Below are 22,825 nucleotides of genomic sequence, written 5' to 3'. Positions count from 1 at the left end.
TCACTTTGGATAAAAAGCAAACAAGAGGCAAACATGAATTTTAAGAGCCAATCTTGTGTACGTTTAGTGGGATTTTGTATGACGCCTTCAATGTTAATTGAAGAATGTAAATGTTTCGTAGGATTGTGCAGGATACAATGATACAAATGAAAACAAGAATGTTATTTGGCTTTTAAACAGCTTTATTTACAATGCATTCATACCAAGTTTGCGACCAAACAGTCAACTAAATTTTAACATACAGCATTCATGCGTCATGACATTAACTGAGAGTCTTCACAGCCGTTTCCCTGATGTCAATGACACACTAAAACCCAGAGCCTGCCTTGTTGTTCAACATCATAGAGCCCGTCATCCTATGACGTAACATCATCCATGAAAGTTGCATTCAACCTTTGACGAAGTGGTCACTACACGTACTCTGGCGAAAGTTATCCGACTCGGCTCCTCCGGACCGCAGGCGCACGTTTACAATGCGCTTTTTCCTGCGATTATCAGTCGACAATTGTATTTTTCCTCTTAGTATCTTTGGTACGCTCATACCCCCTTGTGGCTTCTCGTTTCTATCGATTTGAGCTGGCATAAAGGACGCAAAAGATGAAGTTTCGATCATAAACTGCTCTTCATCTGCGTTTTGCGCTTCAGAAAAGCAGTGACGTGACGTCATGTGAAAACGACATTCGAACGATATCATAAAAGAATCTGTCAAAATATTAAACTCGCAGACGTAAATAAGTTTATACGACACAAAATAATGCAATGGAAAAGCTGAAAATTAAATAAAAATGTATTAATAACAGTTAAGAAATACGAATCTGTAAATCCATCGTTTTGTGTAGAATTTTAAATTGGCCTAATTCGTAAAACATTAAAAATCGCTTTAAAAACTAAAAGTCTAATAGCCGGTTTCAGTAATAAAAAATCTACAAATGAATAAATTAGATGAATAATAAATGAATATAAATAATGCATTAATCATACGGTTATGTTGTAGGGCACGCGCAGCTTGGGAGAAGGCGTTCATTGAGCCTACGTCACTTCGTATTAGTTCCGCTGCTCGTTTTTTATTTTTTAGACCAGTTGGGTCTTTTATTTTAATTTGATCGTTTTAGTTTCTACTGTACGATTTTTTATTTTAGTATTGTGATTTTTGGTCACCCATAAAAAAACATTTATGTCAAAAGAATCCTCACTTTTATCGGACTCCATACAAAGCAACGCCACATTCCGGCGATGTATTAATTTGTTAATAATTCATTACTAAATCTATTTCTCATTTGTATTATTTTAAATAAACGCGATTAGTATTAAAAAATAAATCGATTTTGTCCCATTACAAAAAGACGCATGACGTTGACGTGGTCATCTGCGTATCACCTTAAACGTCGATCACTAGGCAACGAGCGCGTAGCGTACCTTCTACAAACAACAAACATTGATTTGACGAGCCGCTGGACGAGACGGAGCGATCTTCAGATTTGCATTTTCCATTTCTTGACTTTATTGATACATTCATTTCGTTAATTTATTCATTTATCAATACATTTTCATCTGAATTACTCAGTGTCATAATTTTGTCTGGTTTTAACATTTCTTGTTTTTAACGTATTCTCGTCCGTGAGTTGTTATTTTCACAGGTCAGATGACATCGTTCATCGGAGGAAGCTCTTGTGGAGCTGGCGTACCGAGGGATCAGATCGCCTCGTTGTTCGTGGGGGACCTTCATCCAGAAGTGTCCGAGTTCGTCCTCCATCAGACGTTCAGCCCGTTCGGTCCGATCCAGTCCGTGCGGGTCTGCAGAGACAGGGTGACTCGGCGATCCCTGCGGTATGGTTATGTTAACTTTGTTAACCACGCCAATGGTAAGTTATCTCTCCGTTCTTCACCTTGACATCTTGGTAATAAACATTTGAATTTGAAATTTCAGCCTTGTGTATTTTTCTCCTCGATGTTGTTTCCTGTAAATCATCTTTCAATTAAGCTATGTGAAGTGTGCCGTACAAACAAACTTGCTACGTCTTGTCTCTTATCAACTCTGTCTTTCAGCTGAGAGCGCCATGGACAGCCTTATGTGTCAGGATCTTCTGGGCAGACCCATGCGGATCATGTTCTCCCAGCGTGATTCCACTCTGAGGACGACTGGGGTCGGGAACATCTTCATCAAGGGTCTGGCCAGCAGCATCGATGGTGCCCGCCTTCATGACAGCTTCTCAATTTTTGGGAAGATCCTGTCCTGCAAGGTAATATCTGCAGTTTGATTGTTTTCCTGTATAAGGTAGATCATGTGCTGATGTCTGAATTCATGTCGGTTGTCAAGGTGGTCTGCGATGCACATGGATCCAAAGGTTATGGATTCGTCCACTTTGCCACCTTTGAAGCGGCAGAGAAGGCCATCAAAGCGCTTGATGGCATGTTGTTGGACGACCAGCTAGTGTAAGTGGATTTCAGTTGTACTTCTTGTACTTTGTCTTGTCTAATCGAATAGTGTTGAGCTCGTTTGGTTTGTGTTTTAAAGGTCCATTGGCCACTTTAAAACCTTTCAAGAGCGTCATGTTGAGCAGCAGGTCATGGCTCAGGACAATGAGAGGCACTACCCGGTATCCAAATCCTTTGATCACCTAACGAATCTTTAGTGAATGTTGAAGCGTTCTTGTGTTACTGACTGGATCTTGTCTATTCGACAGGGGGTGAGTCTGTACGTGTGTAACCTGCCCTACAGCTTCAGTGAGCAGCAGCTGTACAGAGCGTTTTCACCCTTTGGAAGCATCATCAGTGCCAAGGTATGACGCTCATTGTTTTATTGTGATTAGTAATTAACAATCGAAGTGAAAGACTTAAACGAGTGCTTTTCTCTGTTCAGTTGATGATGGAGGCCGGACGCAGCCGAGGCTTTGGATTCGTCAGCTTCTCCACCCTCAACGATGCGACCACGGCCGCGTCTGTCATGAACGGGCGAGTGGTTGCCGGCAGGGCGTTGCGGGTCACTCTGTCTCGTCACAATGAGCAGAAGACCCAGGCTGAGAAGCAGGACAGCAGCAGTGAATCGCTTCCTGCTGGACGGTTTACGTCTGCTGTTCCTCAAGTGAGATGAGCCACTATTACAGGTTTCTCGAGATTGAAAGGCAATAACAATTCATGTAATTAGCTGAACTTCGTTTTATGCATGTGGCAGGTTCAAAAACGCCTTGACGTTCAGCCTGAAAACCAGCTCGCGCTCCAGCCCGTCAGTCGACAGACAGCAGCGTGCGACCTCGCTCAGAGTCAGTAGCCTCTTCATATCTTACTCATTCTGTAAATGATGCTTCGTCAGCCCCTTCGTATTCACATTATTATTCACTCCCAAGTATTTATAGAGGATGTACATCTTTCCATGTCTACAGGTGAGAGTCTCCGCCCACCGATGCCTGTCGTCCTGTGGGATGATGTTCGTACTCGGCCTCAGCGCCTGCTGGTCTCTCAGGTGCTTCTGGAATACCGGGTCAGTGCTCACGCATCATGCATCTGATCTCACTTCGACCACTTCTAGATTACAGAATACAATTGAGGAATAGTATTAAAATAATAGACTGATGTATGTTGGTGTGCGCAGGCAAGCCAAGCAGAGCTGGATGTCTTGCGTCCTATGCGACTGCTCGCCCTGCCTGCACCCAGTGATGATACGGAAGTTATCACTCACTGTGAGTAGCTTCACGTTTTATTAATCAGACTTGTGTATGTTTCTCTTGGATTATCACTGTAGATTTAATAAGACAAACAAACACTCTTGGAGAGCTTTAATTGCTTCATACGACTGTCTTTTCTCTTGTTTCCCGCAGTATCTCAGATTCCCAAAATTCTGCCTGATGGTGCAACAGGTCCCGTCAAAACACAAGCTCAACAGGTAGAAATCTCTTTATGAAACTTTGGATCATTCAAACTTTGAGTTGAATTAAACAATGGCTTACACATCTTTCTCTCTACTGTAACAGCTGGGTGAGTCTTCACATCGGTCACCATCCACGTGGGGGCGCCGGTTCTGGACGACATTAAATAGATGTTCGGAGTCCAGAAGCCTGAGCTGCCCCACCAGCTGGAGCATCGTGAATCTACAGACGACACGCAGACATTGTAAGTGTCGGAATTCTGCTGTTAGAATATAGCAATGCGTGAATCAATGCAATGAGGTTGTGCTTGAGCAGACAAAGTTGTTATGTGGCGTTAAATGTAACGGTTGTGCTTGTGTTAGTGTGTAACCACTCGTGTTTGTGTTTTTACAGACAAATGGATCTATGGCAGAACACTCCCGCGGAACAAGACCAACATGAAGCTTTGATGAATACGTCAAAGCTTGTCATTGTAAATAACTGTACATAATGTAAATAAAATAGCATAAGAATGAATTTGAGTCTGAATTTTTCTAAGCATAGACTTTTTATTGATCTGGGCTTTAAAAGCTGCTTTTGTAAACAATATAGATACAGAAAAGTATTTTTATCAGCAAACACATCACTTTACTTTTTATGAATGTATGTACCATATCGAACACTTTACATTGCTCATAAAATGTTCCTGTAGCTCAGATTTGTTTGTATTGCAAAGGTCAGGAATTAGATTCTCAGGGAACACATGTTGATAGAATCTACAACTTTAATGCAACCTGAAGTCACTTTGGATAAAAAGCAAACAAGAGGCAAACATGAATTTTAAGAGCCAATCTTGTGTACGTTTAGTGGGATTTTGTATGACGCCTTGAATGTTAATTGAAGAATGTAAATGTTTCGTAGGATTGTGCAGGATACAATGATACAAATGAAAACAAGAATGTTATTTGGCTTTTAAACAGCTTTATTTACAATGCATTCATACCAAGTTTGCGACCAAACAGTCAACTAAATTTTAACATACAGCATTCATGCGTCATGACATTAACTGAGAGTCTTCACAGCCGTTTCCCTGATGTCAATGACACACTAAAACCCAGAGCCTGCCTTGTTGTTCAACATCATAGAGCCCGTCATCCTATGACGTAACATCATCCATGAAAGTTGCATTCAACCTTTGACGAAGTGGTCACTACACGTACTCTGGCGAAAGTTATCCGACTCGGCTCCTCCGGACCGCAGGCGCACGTTTACAATGCGCTTTTTCCTGCGATTATCAGTCGACAATTGTATTTTTCCTCTTAGTATCTTTGGTACGCTCATACCCCCTTGTGGCTTCTCGTTTCTATCGATTTGAGCTGGCATAAAGGACGCAAAAGATGAAGTTTCGATCATAAACGGCTCTTCATCTGCGTTTTGCGCTTCAGAAAAGCAGTGACGTGACGTCATGTGAAAACGACATTCGAACGATATCATAAAAGAATCTGTCAAAATATTAAACTCGCAGACGTAAATAAGTTTATACGACACAAAATAATGCAATGGAAAAGCTGAAAATTAAATAAAAATGTATTAATAACAGTTAAGAAATACGAATCTGTAAATCCATCGTTTTGTGTAGAATTTTAAATTGGCCTAATTCGTAAAACATTAAAAATCGCTTTAAAAACTAAAAGTCTAATAGCCGGTTTCAGTAATAAAAAATCTACAAATGAATAAATTAGATGAATAATAAATGAATATAAATAATGCATTAATCATACGGTTATGTTGTAGGGCACGCGCAGCTTGGGAGAAGGCGTTCATTGAGCCTACGTCACTTCGTAGTAGTTCCGCTGCTCGTTTTTTATTTTTTAGACCAGTTGGGTCTTTTATTTTAATTTGATCGTTTTAGTTTCTACTGTACGATTTTTTATTTTAGTATTGTGATTTTTGGTCACCCATAAAAAAACATTTATGTCAAAAGAATCCTCACTTTTATCGGACTCCATACAAAGCAACGCCACATTCCGGCGATGTATTAATTTGTTAATAATTCATTACTAAATCTATTTCTCATTTGTATTATTTTAAATAAACGCGATTAGTATTAAAAAATAAATCGATTTTTTCCCATTACAAAACGACGCATGACGTTGACGTGGTCATCTGCGTATCACCTTAAACGTCGATCACTAGGCAACGAGCGCGTAGCGTACCTTCTACAAACAACAAACATTGATTTGACGAGCCGCTGGACGAGACGGAGCGATCTTCAGATTTGCATTTTCCATTTCTTGACTTTATTGATACATTCATTTCGTTAATTTATTCATTTATCAATACATTTTCATCTGAATTACTCAGTGTCATAATTTTGTCTGGTTTTAACATTTCTTGTTTTTAACGTATTCTCGTCCGTGAGTTGTTATTTTCACAGGTCAGATGACATCGTTCATCGGAGGAAGCTCTTGTGGAGCTGGCGTACCGAGGGATCAGATCGCCTCGTTGTTCGTGGGGGACCTTCATCCAGAAGTGTCCGAGTTCGTCCTCCATCAGACGTTCAGCCCGTTCGGTCCGATCCAGTCCGTGCGGGTCTGCAGAGACAGGGTGACTCGGCGATCCCTGCGGTATGGTTATGTTAACTTTGTTAACCACGCCAATGGTAAGTTATCTCTCCGTTCTTCACCTTGACATCTTGGTAATAAACATTTGAATTTGAAATTTCAGCCTTGTGTATTTTTCTCCTCGATGTTGTTTCCTGTAAATCATCTTTCAATTAAGCTATGTGAAGTGTGCCGTACAAACAAACTTGCTACGTCTTGTCTCTTATCAACTCTGTCTTTCAGCTGAGAGCGCCATGGACAGCCTTATGTGTCAGGATCTTCTGGGCAGACCCATGCGGATCATGTTCTCCCAGCGTGATTCCACTCTGAGGACGACTGGGGTCGGGAACATCTTCATCAAGGGTCTGGCCAGCAGCATCGATGGTGCCCGCCTTCATGACAGCTTCTCAATTTTTGGGAAGATCCTGTCCTGCAAGGTAATATCTGCAGTTTGATTGTTTTCCTGTATAAGGTAGATCATGTGCTGATGTCTGAATTCATGTCGGTTGTCAAGGTGGTCTGCGATGCACATGGATCCAAAGGTTATGGATTCGTCCACTTTGCCACCTTTGAAGCGGCAGAGAAGGCCATCAAAGCGCTTGATGGCATGTTGTTGGACGACCAGCTAGTGTAAGTGGATTTCAGTTGTACTTCTTGTACTTTGTCTTGTCTAATCGAATAGTGTTGAGCTCGTTTGGTTTGTGTTTTAAAGGTCCATTGGCCACTTTAAAACCTTTCAAGAGCGTCATGTTGAGCAGCAGGTCATGGCTCAGGACAATGAGAGGCACTACCCGGTATCCAAACCCTTTGATCACCTAACGAATCTTTAGTGAATGTTGAAGCGTTCTTGTGTTACTGACTGGATCTTGTCTGTTCGACAGGGGGTGAGTCTGTACGTGTGTAACCTGCCCTACAGCTTCAGTGAGCAGCAGCTGTACAGAGCGTTTTCACCCTTTGGAAGCATCATCAGTGCCAAGGTATGACGCTCATTGTTTTATTGTGATTAGTAATTAACAATCGAAGTGAAAGACTTAAACGAGTGCTTTTCTCTGTTCAGTTGATGATGGAGGCCGGACGCAGCCGAGGCTTTGGATTCGTCAGCTTCTCCACCCTCAACCATGCGACCACGGCCGCGTCTGTCATGAACGGGCGAGTGGTTGCCGGCAGGGCGTTGCGGGTCACTCTGTCTCGTCACAATGAGCAGAAGACCCAGGCTGAGAAGCAGGACAGCAGCAGTGAATCGCTTCCTGCTGGACGGTTTACGTCTGCTGTTCCTCAAGTGAGATGAGCCACTATTACAGGTTTCTCGAGATTGAAAGGCAATAACAATTCATGTAATTAGCTGAACTTCGTTTTATGCATGTGGCAGGTTCAAAAACGCCTTGACGTTCAGCCTGAAAACCAGCTCGCGCTCCAGCCCGTCAGTCGACAGACAGCAGCGTGCGACCTCGCTCAGAGTCAGTAGCCTCTTCATATCTTACTCATTCTGTAAATGATGCTTCGTCAGCCCCTTCGTATTCACATTATTATTCACTCCCAAGTATTTATAGAGGATGTACATCTTTCCATGTCTACAGGTGAGAGTCTCCGCCCACCGATGCCTGTCGTCCTGTGGGATGATGTTCGTACTCGGCCTCAGCGCCTGCTGGTCTCTCAGGTGCTTCTGGAATACCGGGTCAGTGCTCACGCATCATGCATCTGATCTCACTTCGACCACTTCTAGATTACAGAATACAAGTGAGGAATAGTATTAAAATAATAGACTGATGTATGTTGGTGTGCGCAGGCAAGCCAAGCAGAGCTGGATGTCTTGCGTCCTATGCGACTGCTCGCCCTGCCTGCACCCAGTGATGATACGGAAGTTATCACTCACTGTGAGTAGCTTCACGTTTTATTAATCAGACTTGTGTATGTTTCTCTTGGATTATCACTGTAGATTTAATAAGACAAACAAACACTCTTGGAGAGCTTTAATTGCTTCATACGACTGTCTTTTCTCTTGTTTCCCGCAGTATCTCAGATTCCCAAAATTCTGCCTGATGGTGCAACAGCTCCCGTCAAAACACAAGCTCAACAGGTAGAAATCTCTTTATGAAACTTTGGATCATTCAAACTTTGAGTTGAATTAAACAATGGCTTACACATCTTTCTCTCTACTGTAACAGCTGGGTGAGTCTTCACATCGGTCACCATCCACGTGGGGGCGCCGGTTCTGGACGACATTAAATAGATGTTCGGAGTCCAGAAGCCTGAGCTGCCCCACCAGCTGGAGCATCGTGAATCTACAGACGACACGCAGACATTGTAAGTGTCGGAATTCTGCTGTTAGAATATAGCAATGCGTGAATCAATGCTATGAGGTTGTGCTTCAGCAGACAAAGTGGTTATGTGGCGTTAAATGTAAAGGTTGTGCTTGTGTTAGTGTGTAACCACTCGTGTTTGTGTTTTTACAGACAAATGGATCTATGGCAGAACACTCCCGCGGAACAAGACCAACATGAAGCTTTGATGAATACGTCAAAGCTTTTCATTGTAAATAACTGTACATAATGTAAATAAAATAGCATAAGAATGAATTTGAGTCTGAATTTTTCTAAGCATAGACTTTTTATTGATCTGGGCTTTAAAAGCTGCTTTTGTAAACAATATAGATACAGAAAAGTATTTTATCAGCAAACACATCACTTTACTTTTTATGAATGTATGTACCATATCGAACACTTTACATTGCTCATAAAATGTTCCTGTAGCTCAGATTTGTTTGTATTGCAAAGGTCAGGAATTAGATTCTCAGGGAACACATGTTGATAGAATCTACAACTTTAATGCAACCTGAAGTCACTTTGGATAAAAAGCAAACAAGAGGCAAACATGAATTTTAAGAGCCAATCTTGTGTACGTTTAGTGGGATTTTGTATGACGCCTTCAATGTTAATTGAAGAATGTAAATGTTTCGTAGGATTGTGCAGGATACAATGATACAAATGAAAACAAGAATGTTATTTGGCTTTTAAACAGCTTTATTTACAATGCATTCATACCAAGTTTGCGACCAAACAGTCAACTAAATTTTAACATACAGCATTCATGCGTCATGACATTAACTGAGAGTCTTCACAGCCGTTTCCCTGATGTCAATGACACACTAAAACCCAGAGCCTGCCTTGTTGTTCAACATCATAGAGCCCGTCATCCTATGACGTAACATCATCCATGAAAGTTGCATTCAACCTTTGACGAAGTGGTCACTACACGTACTCTGGCGAAAGTTATCCGACTCGGCTCCTCCGGACCGCAGGCGCACGTTTACAATGCGCTTTTTCCTGCGATTATCAGTCGACAATTGTATTTTTCCTCTTAGTATCTTTGGTACGCTCATACCCCCTTGTGGCTTCTCGTTTCTATCGATTTGAGCTGGCATAAAGGACGCAAAAGATGAAGTTTCGATCATAAACGGCTCTTCATCTGCGTTTTGCGCTTCAGAAAAGCAGTGACGTGACGTCATGTGAAAACGACATTCGAACGATATCATAAAAGAATCTGTCAAAATATTAAACTCGCAGACGTAAATAAGTTTATACGACACAAAATAATGCAATGGAAAAGCTGAAAATTAAATAAAAATGTATTAATAACAGTTAAGAAATACGAATCTGTAAATCCATCGTTTTGTGTAGAATTTTAAATTGGCCTAATTCGTAAAACATTAAAAATCGCTTTAAAAACTAAAAGTCTAATAGCCGGTTTCAGTAATAAAAAATCTACAAATGAATAAATTAGATGAATAATAAATGAATATAAATAATGCATTAATCATACGGTTATGTTGTAGGGCACGCGCAGCTTGGGAGAAGGCGTTCATTGAGCCTACGTCACTTCGTATTAGTTCCGCTGCTCGTTTTTTATTTTTTAGACCAGTTGGGTCTTTTATTTTAATTTGATCGTTTTAGTTTCTACTGTACGATTTTTTATTTTAGTATTGTGATTTTTGGTCACCCATAAAAAAACATTTATGTCAAAAGAATCCTCACTTTTATCGGACTCCATACAAAGCAACGCCACATTCCGGCGATGTATTAATTTGTTAATAATTCATTACTAAATCTATTTCTCATTTGTATTATTTTAAAATTATTATTAAAAAATAAATCGATTTTTTCCCATTACAAAACGACGCATGACGTTGACGTGGTCATCTGCGTATCACCTTAAACGTCGATCACTAGGCAACGAGCGCGTAGCGTACCTTCTACAAACAACAAACATTGATTTGACGAGCCGCTGGACGAGACGGAGCGATCTTCAGATTTGCATTTTCCATTTCTTGACTTTATTGATACATTCATTTCGTTAATTTATTCATTTATCAATACATTTTCATCTGAATTACTCAGTGTCATATTTTTGTCTGGTTTTAACATTTCTTGTTTTTAACGTATTCTCAGTCCGTGAGTTGTTATTTTCACAGGTCAGATGACATCGTTCATCGGAGGAAGCTCTTGTGGAGCTGGCGTACCGAGGGATCAGATCGCCTCGTTGTTCGTGGGGGACCTTCATCCAGAAGTGTCCGAGTTCGTCCTCCATCAGACGTTCAGCCCGTTCGGTCCGATCCAGTCCGTGCGGGTCTGCAGAGACAGGGTGACTCGGCGATCCCTGCGGTATGGTTATGTTAACTTTGTTAACCACGCCAATGGTAAGTTATCTCTCCGTTCTTCACCTTGACATCTTGGTAATAAACATTTGAATTTGAAATTTCAGCCTTGTGTATTTTTCTCCTCGATGTTGTTTCCTGTAAATCATCTTTCAATTAAGCTATGTGAAGTGTGCCGTACAAACAAAGTTGCTACGTCTTGTCTCTTATCAACTCTGTCTTTCAGCTGAGAGCGCCATGGACAGCCTTATGTGTCAGGATCTTCTGGGCAGACCCATGCGGATCATGTTCTCCCAGCGTGATTCCACTCTGAGGACGACTGGGGTCGGGAACATCTTCATCAAGGGTCTGGCCAGCAGCATCGATGGTGCCCGCCTTCATGACAGCTTCTCAATTTTTGGGAAGATCCTGTCCTGCAAGGTAATATCTGCAGTTTGATTGTTTTCCTGTATAAGGTAGATCATGTGCTGATGTCTGAATTCATGTCGGTTGTCAAGGTGGTCTGCGATGCACATGGATCCAAAGGTTATGGATTCGTCCACTTTGCCACCTTTGAAGCGGCAGAGAAGGCCATCAAAGCGCTTGATGGCATGTTGTTGGACGACCAGCTAGTGTAAGTGGATTTCAGTTGTACTTCTTGTACTTTGTCTTGTCTAATCGAATAGTGTTGAGCTCGTTTGGTTTGTGTTTTAAAGGTCCATTGGCCACTTTAAAACCTTTCAAGAGCGTCATGTTGAGCAGCAGGTCATGGCTCAGGACAATGAGAGGCACTACCCGGTATCCAAACCCTTTGATCACCTAACGAATCTTTAGTGAATGTTGAAGCGTTCTTGTGTTACTGACTGGATCTTGTCTGTTCGACAGGGGGTGAGTCTGTACGTGTGTAACCTGCCCTACAGCTTCAGTGAGCAGCAGCTGTACAGAGCGTTTTCACCCTTTGGAAGCATCATCAGTGCCAAGGTATGACGCTCATTGTTTTATTGTGATTAGTAATTAACAATCGAAGTGAAAGACTTAAACGAGTGCTTTTCTCTGTTCAGTTGATGATGGAGGCCGGACGCAGCCGAGGCTTTGGATTCGTCAGCTTCTCCACCCTCAACGATGCGACCACCGGCCGCGTCTGTCATGAACGGGCGAGTGGTTGCCGGCAGGGCGTTGCGGGTCACTCTGTCACGTCACAATGAGCAGAAGACCCAGGCTGAGAAGCAGGACAGCAGCAGTGAATCGCTTCCTGCTGGACGGTTTACGTCTGCTGTTCCTCAAGTGAGATGAGCCACTATTACAGGTTTCTCGAGATTGAAAGGCAATAACAATTCATGTAATTAGCTGAACTTCGTTTTATGCATGTGGCAGGTTCAAAAACGCCTTGACGTTCAGCCTGAAAACCAGCTCGCGCTCCAGCCCGTCAGTCGACAGACAGCAGCGTGCGACCTCGCTCAGAGTCAGTAGCCTCTTCATATCTTACTCATTCTGTAAATGATGCTTCGTCAGCCCCTTCGTATTCACATTATTATTCACTCCCAAGTATTTATAGAGGATGTACATCTTTCCATGTCTACAGGTGAGAGTCTCCGCCCACCGATGCCTGTCGTCCTGTGGGATGATGTTCGTACTCGGCCTCAGCGCCTGCTGGTCTCTCAGGTGCTTCTGGAATACCGGGTCAGTGCTCACGCATCATGCATCTGATCTCACTTCGACCACTTCTAGATTACAGAATACAATTGAGGAATAGTATTAAAATAATAGACTGATGTATGTTGGTGTGCGCAGGCAAGCCAAGCAGAGCTGGATGTCTTGCGTCCTATGCGACTGCTCGCCCTGCCTGCACCCAGTGATGATACGGAAGTTATCACTCACTGTGAGTAGCTTCACGTTTTATTAATCAGACTTGTGTATGTTTCTCTTGGATTATCACTGTAGATTTAATAAGACAAACAAACACTCTTGGAGAGCTTTAATTGCTTCATACGACTGTCTTTTCTCTTGTTTCCCGCAGTATCTCAGATTCCCAAAATTCTGCCTGATGGTGCAACAGGTCCCGTCAAAACACAAGCTCAACAGGTAGAAATCTCTTTATGAAACTTTGGATCATTCAAACTTTGAGTTGAATTAAACAATGGCTTACACATCTTTCTCTCTACTGTAACAGCTGGGTGAGTCTTCACATCGGTCACCATCCACGTGGGGGCGCCGGTTCTGGACGACATTAAATAGATGTTCGGAGTCCAGAAGCCTGAGCTGCCCCACCAGCTGGAGCATCGTGAATCTACAGACGACACGCAGACATTGTAAGTGTCGGAATTCTGCTGTTAGAATATAGCAATGCGTGAATCAATGCTATGAGGTTGTGCTTGAGCAGACAAAGTTGTTATGTGGCGTTAAATGTAACGGTTGTGCTTGTGTTAGTGTGTAACCACTCGTGTTTGTGTTTTTACAGACAAATGGATCTATGGCAGAACACTCCCGCGGAACAAGACCAACATGAAGCTTTGATGAATACGTCAAAGCTTGTCATTGTAAATAACTGTACATAATGTAAATAAAATAGCATAAGAATGAATTTGAGTCTGAATTTTTCTAAGCATAGACTTTTTATTGATCTGGGCTTTAAAAGCTGCTTTTGTAAACAATATAGATACAGAAAAGTATTTTTATCAGCAAACACATCACTTTACTTTTTATGAATGTATGTACCATATCGAACACTTTACATTGCTCATAAAATGTTCCTGTAGCTCAGATTTGTTTGTATTGCAAAGGTCAGGAATTAGATTCTCAGGGAACACATGTTGATAGAATCTACAACTTTAATGCAACCTGAAGTCACTTTGGATAAAAAGCAACAAGAGGCAAACATGAATTTTAAGAGCCAATCTTGTGTACGTTTAGTGGGATTTTGTATGACGCCTTGAATGTTAATTGAAGAATGTAAATGTTTCGTAGGATTGTGCAGGATACAATGATACAAATGAAAACAAGAATGTTATTTGGCTTTTAAACAGCTTTATTTACAATACATTCATACCAAGTTTGCGACCAAACAGTCAACTAAATTTTAACATACAGCATTCATGCGTCATGACATTAACTGAGAGTCTTCACAGCCGTTTCCCTGATGTCAATGACACACTAAAACCCAGAGCCTGCCTTGTTGTTCAACATCATAGAGCCCGTCATCCTATGACGTAACATCATCCATGAAAGTTGCATTCAACCTTTGACGAAGTGGTCACTACACGTACTCTGGCGAAAGTTATCCGACTCGGCTCCTCCGGACCGCAGGCGCACGTTTACAATGCGCTTTTTCCTGCGATTATCAGTCGACAATTGTATTTTTCCTCTTAGTATCTTTGGTACGCTCATACCCCCTTGTGGCTTCTCGTTTCTATCGATTTGAGCTGGCATAAAGGACGCAAAAGATGAAGTTTCGATCATAAACGGCTCTTCATCTGCGTTTTGCGCTTCAGAAAAGCAGTGACGTGACGTCATGTGAAAACGACATTCGAACGATATCATAAAAGAATCTGTCAAAATATTAAACTCGCAGACGTAAATAAGTTTATACGACACAAAATAATGCAATGGAAAAGCTGAAAATTAAATAAAAATGTATTAATAACAGTTAAGAAATACGAATCTGTAAATCCATCGTTTTGTGTAGAATTTTAAATTGGCCTAATTCGTAAAACATTAAAAATCGCTTTAAAAACTAAAAGTCTAATAGCCGGTTTCAGTAATAAAAAATCTACAAATGAATAAATAAGATGAATAATAAATGAATATAAATAATGCATTAATCATACGGTTATGTTGTAGGGCACGCGCAGCTTGGGAGAAGGCGTTCATTGAGCCTACGTCACTTCGTATTAGTTCCGCTGCTCGTTTTTTATTTTTTAGACCAGTTGGGTCTTTTATTTTAATTTGATCGTTTTAGTTTCTACTGTACGATTTTTTATTTTAGTATTGTGATTTTTGGTCACCCATAAAAAAACATTTATGTCAAAAGAATCCTCACTTTTATCGGACTCCATACAAAGCAACGCCACATTCCGGCGATGTATTAATTTGTTAATAATTCATTACTAAATCTATTTCTCATTTGTATTATTTTAAAATTATTATTAAAAAATAAATCGATTTTTTCCCATTACAAAACGACGCATGACGTTGACGTGGTCATCTGCGTATCACCTTAAACGTCGATCACTAGGCAACGAGCGCGTAGCGTACCTTCTACAAACAACAAACATTGATTTGACGAGCCGCTGGACGAGACGGAGCGATCTTCAGATTTGCATTTTCCATTTCTTGACTTTATTGATACATTCATTTCGTTAATTTATTCATTTATCAATACATTTTCATCTGAATTACTCAGTGTCATATTTTTGTCTGGTTTTAACATTTCTTGTTTTTAACGTATTCTCAGTCCGTGAGTTGTTATTTTCACAGGTCAGATGACATCGTTCATCGGAGGAAGCTCTTGTGGAGCTGGCGTACCGAGGGATCAGATCGCCTCGTTGTTCGTGGGGGACCTTCATCCAGAAGTGTCCGAGTTCGTCCTCCATCAGACGTTCAGCCCGTTCGGTCCGATCCAGTCCGTGCGGGTCTGCAGAGACAGGGTGACTCGGCGATCCCTGCGGTATGGTTATGTTAACTTTGTTAACCACGCCAATGGTAAGTTATCTCTCCGTTCTTCACCTTGACATCTTGGTAATAAACATTTGAATTTGAAATTTCAGCCTTGTGTATTTTTCTCCTCGATGTTGTTTCCTGTAAATCATCTTTCAATTAAGCTATGTGAAGTGTGCCGTACAAACAAACTTGCTACGTCTTGTCTCTTATCAACTCTGTCTTTCAGCTGAGAGCGCCATGGACAGCCTTATGTGTCAGGATCTTCTGGGCAGACCCATGCGGATCATGTTCTCCCAGCGTGATTCCACTCTGAGGACGACTGGGGTCGGGAACATCTTCATCAAGGGTCTGGCCAGCAGCATCGATGGTGCCCGCCTTCATGACAGCTTCTCAATTTTTGGGAAGATCCTGTCCTGCAAGGTAATATCTGCAGTTTGATTGTTTTCCTGTATAAGGTAGATCATGTGCTGATGTCTGAATTCATGTCGGTTGTCAAGGTGGTCTGCGATGCACATGGATCCAAAGGTTATGGATTCGTCCACTTTGCCACCTTTGAAGCGGCAGAGAAGGCCATCAAAGCGCTTGATGGCATGTTGTTGGACGACCAGCTAGTGTAAGTGGATTTCAGTTGTACTTCTTGTACTTTGTCTTGTCTAATCGAATAGTGTTGAGCTCGTTTGGTTTGTGTTTTAAAGGTCCATTGGCCACTTTAAAACCTTTCAAGAGCGTCATGTTGAGCAGCAGGTCATGGCTCAGGACAATGAGAGGCACTACCCGGTATCCAAACCCTTTGATCACCTAACGAATCTTTAGTGAATGTTGAAGCGTTCTTGTGTTACTGACTGGATCTTGTCTGTTCGACAGGGGGTGAGTCTGTACGTGTGTAACCTGCCCTACAGCTTCAGTGAGCAGCAGCTGTACAGAGCGTTTTCACCCTTTGGAAGCATCATCAGTGCCAAGGTATGACGCTCATTGTTTTATTGTGATTAGTAATTAACAATCGAAGTGAAAGACTTAAACGAGTGCTTTTCTCTGTTCAGTTGATGATGGAGGCCGGACGCAGCCGAGGCTTTGGATTCGTCAGCTTCTCCACCCTCAACGATGCGACCACGGCCGCGTCTGTCATGAACGGGCGTGTGGTTGCCGGCAGGGCGTTGCGGGTCACTCTGTCTCGTCACAATGAGCAGAAGACCCAGGCTGAGAAGCAGGACAGCAGCAGTGAATCGCTTCCTGCTGGACGGTTTACGTCTGCTGTTCCTCAAGTGAGATGAGCCACTATTACAGGTTTCTCGAGATTGAAAGGCAATAACAATTCATGTAATTAGCTGAACATCGTTTTATGCATGTGGCAGGTTCAAAAACGCCTTGACGTTCAGCCTGAAAACCAGCTCGCGCTCCAGCCCGTCAGTCGACAGACAGCAGCGTGCGACCTCGCTCAGAGTCAGTAGCCTCTTCATATCTTACTCATTCTGTAAATGATGCTTCGTCAGCCCCTTCGTATTCACATTATTATTCACTCCCAAGTATTTATAGAGGATGTACATCTTTCCATGTCTACAGGTGAGAGTCTCCGCCCACCGATGCCTGTCGTCCTGTGGGATGATGTTCGTACTCGGCCTCAGCGCCTGCTGGTCTCTCAGGTGCTTCTGGAATACCGGGTCAGTGCTCACGCATCATGCATCTGATCTCACTTCGACCACTTCTAGATTACAGAATACAAGTGAGGAATAGTATTAAAATAATAGACTGATGTATGTTGGTGTGCGCAGGCAAGCCAAGCAGAGCTGGATGTCTTGCGTCCTATGCGACTGCTCGCCCTGCCTGCACCCAGTGATGATACGGAAGTTATCACTCACTGTGAGTAGCTTCACGTTTTATTAATCAGACTTGTGTATGTTTCTCTTGGATTATCACTGTAGATTTAATAAGACAAACAAACACTCTTGGAGAGCTTTAATTGCTTCATACGACTGTCTTTTCTCTTGTTTCCCGCAGTATCTCAGATTCCCAAAATTCTGCCTGATGGTGCAACAGCTCCCGTCAAAACACAAGCTCAACAGGTAGAAATCTCTTTATGAAACTTTGGATCATTCAAACTTTGAGTTGAATTAAACAATGGCTTACACATCTTTCTCTCTACTGTAACAGCTGGGTGAGTCTTCACATCGGTCACCATCCACGTGGGGGCGCCGGTTCTGGACGACATTAAATAGATGTTCGGAGTCCAGAAGCCTGAGCTGCCCCACCAGCTGGAGCATCGTGAATCTACAGACGACACGCAGACATTGTAAGTGTCGGAATTCTGCTGTTAGAATATAGCAATGCGTGAATCAATGCTATGAGGTTGTGCTTGAGCAGACAAAGTTGTTATGTGGCGTTAAATGTAACGGTTGTGCTTGTGTTAGTGTGTAACCACTCGTGTTTGTGTTTTTACAGACAAATGGATCTATGGCAGAACACTCCCGCGGAACAAGACCAACATGAAGCTTTGATGAACACGTCAAAGCTTGTCATTGTAAATAACTGTACATAATGTAAATAAAATAGCATAAGAATGAATTTGAGTCTGAATTTTTCTAAGCATAGACTTTTTATTGATCTGGGCTTTAAAAGCTGCTTTTGTAAACAATATAGATACAGAAAAGTATTTTTATCAGCAAACACATCACTTTACTTTTTATGAATGTATGTACCATATCGAACACTTTACATTGCTCATAAAATGTTCCTGTAGCTCAGATTTGTTTGTATTGCAAAGGTCAGGAATTAGATTCTCAGGGAACACATGTTGATAGAATCTACAACTTTAATGCAACCTGAAGTCACTTTGGATAAAAAGCAAACAAGAGGCAAACATGAATTTTAAGAGCCAATCTTGTGTACGTTTAGTGGGATTTTGTATGACGCCTTGAATGTTAATTGAAGAATGTAAATGTTTCGTAGGATTGTGCAGGATACAATGATACAAATGAAAACAAGAATGTTATTTGGCTTTTAAACAGCTTTATTTACAATGCATTCATACCAAGTTTGCGACCAAACAGTCAACTAAATTTTAACATACAGCATTCATGCGTCATGACATTAACTGAGAGTCTTCACAGCCGTTTCCCTGATGTCAATGACACACTAAAACCCAGAGCCTGCCTTGTTGTTCAACATCATAGAGCCCGTCATCCTATGACGTAACATCATCCATGAAAGTTGCATTCAACCTTTGACGAAGTGGTCACTACACGTACTCTGGCGAAAGTTATCCGACTCGGCTCCTCCGGACCGCAGGCGCACGTTTACAATGCGCTTTTTCCTGCGATTATCAGTCGACAATTGTATTTTTCCTCTTAGTATCTTTGGTACGCTCATACCCCCTTGTGGCTTCTCGTTTCTATCGATTTGAGCTGGCATAAAGGACGCAAAAGATGAAGTTTCGATCATAAACGGCTCTTCATCTGCGTTTTGCGCTTCAGAAAAGCAGTGACGTGACGTCATGTGAAAACGACATTCGAACGATATCATAAAAGAATCTGTCAAAATATTAAACTCGCAGACGTAAATAAGTTTATACGACACAAAATAATGCAATGGAAAAGCTGAAAATTAAATAAAAATGTATTAATAACAGTTAAGAAATACGAATCTGTAAATCCATCGTTTTGTGTAGAATTTTAAATTGGCCTAATTCGTAAAACATTAAAAATCGCTTTAAAAACTAAAAGTCTAATAGCCGGTTTCAGTAATAAAAAATCTACAAATGAATAAATAAGATGAATAATAAATGAATATAAATAATGCATTAATCATACGGTTATGTTGTAGGGCACGCGCAGCTTGGGAGAAGGCGTTCATTGAGCCTACGTCACTTCGTATTAGTTCCGCTGCTCGTTTTTTATTTTTTAGACCAGTTGGGTCTTTTATTTTAATTTGATCGTTTTAGTTTCTACTGTACGATTTTTTATTTTAGTATTGTGATTTTTGGTCACCCATAAAAAAACATTTATGTCAAAAGAATCCTCACTTTTATCGGACTCCATACAAAGCAACGCCACATTCCGGCGATGTATTAATTTGTTAATAATTCATTACTAAATCTATTTCTCATTTGTATTATTTTAAAATTATTATTAAAAAATAAATCGATTTTTTTCCCATTACAAAACGACGCATGACGTTGACGTGGTCATCTGCGTATCACCTTAAACGTCGATCACTAGGCAACGAGCGCGTAGCGTACCTTCTACAAACAACAAACATTGATTTGACGAGCCGCTGGACGAGACGGAGCGATCTTCAGATTTGCATTTTCCATTTCTTGACTTTATTGATACATTCATTTCGTTAATTTATTCATTTATCAATACATTTTCATCTGAATTACTCAGTGTCATATTTTTGTCTGGTTTTAACATTTCTTGTTTTTAACGTATTCTCAGTCCGTGAGTTGTTATTTTCACAGGTCAGATGACATCGTTCATCGGAGGAAGCTCTTGTGGAGCTGGCGTACCGAGGGATCAGATCGCCTCGTTGTTCGTGGGGGACCTTCATCCAGAAGTGTCCGAGTTCGTCCTCCATCAGACGTTCAGCCCGTTCGGTCCGATCCAGTCCGTGCGGGTCTGCAGAGACAGGGTGACTCGGCGATCCCTGCGGTATGGTTATGTTAACTTTGTTAACCACGCCAATGGTAAGTTATCTCTCCGTTCTTCACCTTGACATCTTGGTAATAAACATTTGAATTTGAAATTTCAGCCTTGTGTATTTTCTCCTCGATGTTGTTTCCTGTAAATCATCTTTCAATTAAGCTATGTGAAGTGTGCCGTACAAACAAACTTGCTACGTCTTGTCTCTTATCAACTCTGTCTTTCAGCTGAGAGCGCCATGGACAGCCTTATGTGTCAGGATCTTCTGGGCAGACCCATGCGGATCATGTTCTCCCAGCGTGATTCCACTCTGAGGACGACTGGGGTCGGGAACATCTTCATCAAGGGTCTGGCCAGCAGCATCGATGGTGCCCGCCTTCATGACAGCTTCTCAATTTTTGGGAAGATCCTGTCCTGCAAGGTAATATCTGCAGTTTGATTGTTTTCCTGTATAAGGTAGATCATGTGCTGATGTCTGAATTCATGTCGGTTGTCAAGGTGGTCTGCGATGCACATGGATCCAAAGGTTATGGATTCGTCCACTTTGCCACCTTTGAAGCGGCAGAGAAGGCCATCAAAGCGCTTGATGGCATGTTGTTGGACGACCAGCTAGTGTAAGTGGATTTCAGTTGTACTTCTTGTACTTTGTCTTGTCTAATCGAATAGTGTTGAGCTCGTTTGGTTTGTGTTTTAAAGGTCCATTGGCCACTTTAAAACCTTTCAAGAGCGTCATGTTGAGCAGCAGGTCATGGCTCAGGACAATGAGAGGCACTACCCGGTATCCAAACCCTTTGATCACCTAACGAATCTTTAGTGAATGTTGAAGCGTTCTTGTGTTACTGACTGGATCTTGTCTGTTCGACAGGGGGTGAGTCTGTACGTGTGTAACCTGCCCTACAGCTTCAGTGAGCAGCAGCTGTACAGAGCGTTTTCACCCTTTGGAAGCATCATCAGTGCCAAGGTATGACGCTCATTGTTTTATTGTGATTAGTAATTAACAATCGAAGTGAAAGACTTAAACGAGTGCTTTTCTCTGTTCAGTTGATGATGGAGGCCGGACGCAGCCGAGGCTTTGGATTCGTCAGCTTCTCCACCCTCAACGATGCGACCACGGCCGCGTCTGTCATGAACGGGCGTGTGGTTGCCGGCAGGGCGTTGCGGGTCACTCTGTCTCGTCACAATGAGCAGAAGACCCAGGCTGAGAAGCAGGACAGCAGCAGTGAATCGCTTCCTGCTGGACGGTTTACGTCTGCTGTTCCTCAAGTGAGATGAGCCACTATTACAGGTTTCTCGAGATTGAAAGGCAATAACAATTCATGTAATTAGCTGAACTTCGTTTTATGCATGTGGCAGGTTCAAAAACGCCTTGACGTTCAGCCTGAAAACCAGCTCGCGCTCCAGCCCGTCAGTCGACAGACAGCAGCGTGCGACCTCGCTCAGAGTCAGTAGCCTCTTCATATCTTACTCATTCTGTAAATGATGCTTCGTCAGCCCCTTCGTATTCACATTATTATTCACTCCCAAGTATTTATAGAGGATGTACATCTTTCCATGTCTACAGGTGAGAGTCTCCGCCCACCGATGCCTGTCGTCCTGTGGGATGATGTTCGTACTCGGCCTCAGCGCCTGCTGGTCTCTCAGGTGCTTCTGGAATACCGGGTCAGTGCTCACGCATCATGCATCTGATCTCACTTCGACCACTTCTAGATTACAGAATACAAGTGAGGAATAGTATTAAAATAATAGACTGATGTATGTTGGTGTGCGCAGGCAAGCCAAGCAGAGCTGGATGTCTTGCGTCCTATGCGACTGCTCGCCCTGCCTGCACCCAGTGATGATACGGAAGTTATCACTCACTGTGAGTAGCTTCACGTTTTATTAATCAGACTTGTGTATGTTTCTCTTGGATTATCACTGTAGATTTAATAAGACAAACAAACACTCTTGGAGAGCTTTAATTGCTTCATACGACTGTCTTTTCTCTTGTTTCCCGCAGTATCTCAGATTCCCAAAATTCTGCCTGATGGTGCAACAGCTCCCGTCAAAACACAAGCTCAACAGGTAGAAATCTCTTTATGAAACTTTGGATCATTCAAACTTTGAGTTGAATTAAACAATGGCTTACACATCTTTCTCTCTACTGTAACAGCTGGGTGAGTCTTCACATCGGTCACCATCCACGTGGGGGCGCCGGTTCTGGACGACATTAAATAGATGTTCGGAGTCCAGAAGCCTGAGCTGCCCCACCAGCTGGAGCATCGTGAATCTACAGACGACACGCAGACATTGTAAGTGTCGGAATTCTGCTGTTAGAATATAGCAATGCGTGAATCAATGCTATGAGGTTGTGCTTGAGCAGACAAAGTGTTATGTGGCGTTAAATGTAACGGTTGTGCTTGTGTTAGTGTGTAACCACTCGTGTTTGTGTTTTTACAGACAAATGGATCTATGGCAGAACAC

At 42.1% G+C, this 22,825-nt stretch overlaps 3 protein-coding genes across 3 annotated transcripts; all 3 read left to right on the top strand.

The window, feature by feature from the left end:
- Window positions 1–1,406: 1,406 nt before the first annotated feature.
- On the top strand, window positions 1,407–3,299 carry LOC130425002 (polyadenylate-binding protein 1-like). Its single transcript, XM_056751030.1, has 4 exons — window positions 1,407–2,433; window positions 2,516–2,597; window positions 2,685–2,755; window positions 3,173–3,299. The coding sequence occupies exons 1-4, from the start codon at window positions 2,291–2,293 to the stop codon at window positions 3,297–3,299; spliced, it is 423 nt and encodes a 140-aa protein (XP_056607008.1). The 5' UTR covers window positions 1,407–2,290.
- A 12,019-nt stretch (window positions 3,300–15,318) lies between these two features.
- LOC130425001 (embryonic polyadenylate-binding protein A-like) lies at window positions 15,319–17,179 on the top strand. Its single transcript, XM_056751029.1, has 6 exons — window positions 15,319–16,151; window positions 16,229–16,344; window positions 16,427–16,508; window positions 16,596–16,691; window positions 16,772–16,870; window positions 17,084–17,179. The coding sequence occupies exons 1-6, from the start codon at window positions 15,969–15,971 to the stop codon at window positions 17,177–17,179; spliced, it is 672 nt and encodes a 223-aa protein (XP_056607007.1). The 5' UTR covers window positions 15,319–15,968.
- Window positions 17,180–20,483: 3,304 nt separating this feature from the next.
- Window positions 20,484–21,814, top strand: LOC130425000 (embryonic polyadenylate-binding protein A-like). The gene is made up of 6 exons (XM_056751028.1): window positions 20,484–20,786; window positions 20,864–20,979; window positions 21,062–21,143; window positions 21,231–21,326; window positions 21,407–21,505; window positions 21,719–21,814. Exons 1-6 carry the CDS (start codon window positions 20,604–20,606, stop codon window positions 21,812–21,814), a joined length of 672 nt encoding a protein of 223 aa, XP_056607006.1. The 5' UTR covers window positions 20,484–20,603.
- Window positions 21,815–22,825: the final 1,011 nt, after the last annotated feature.

This window comes from Triplophysa dalaica, chromosome 6 (assembly GCF_015846415.1).
Source record: "Triplophysa dalaica isolate WHDGS20190420 chromosome 6, ASM1584641v1, whole genome shotgun sequence".
Taxonomy (NCBI): domain Eukaryota; kingdom Metazoa; phylum Chordata; class Actinopteri; order Cypriniformes; family Nemacheilidae; genus Triplophysa; species Triplophysa dalaica.
The sequence above is the reverse complement of the archived record's forward strand: the minus strand, read 5'-3'. Positions and strand labels throughout refer to the sequence as shown.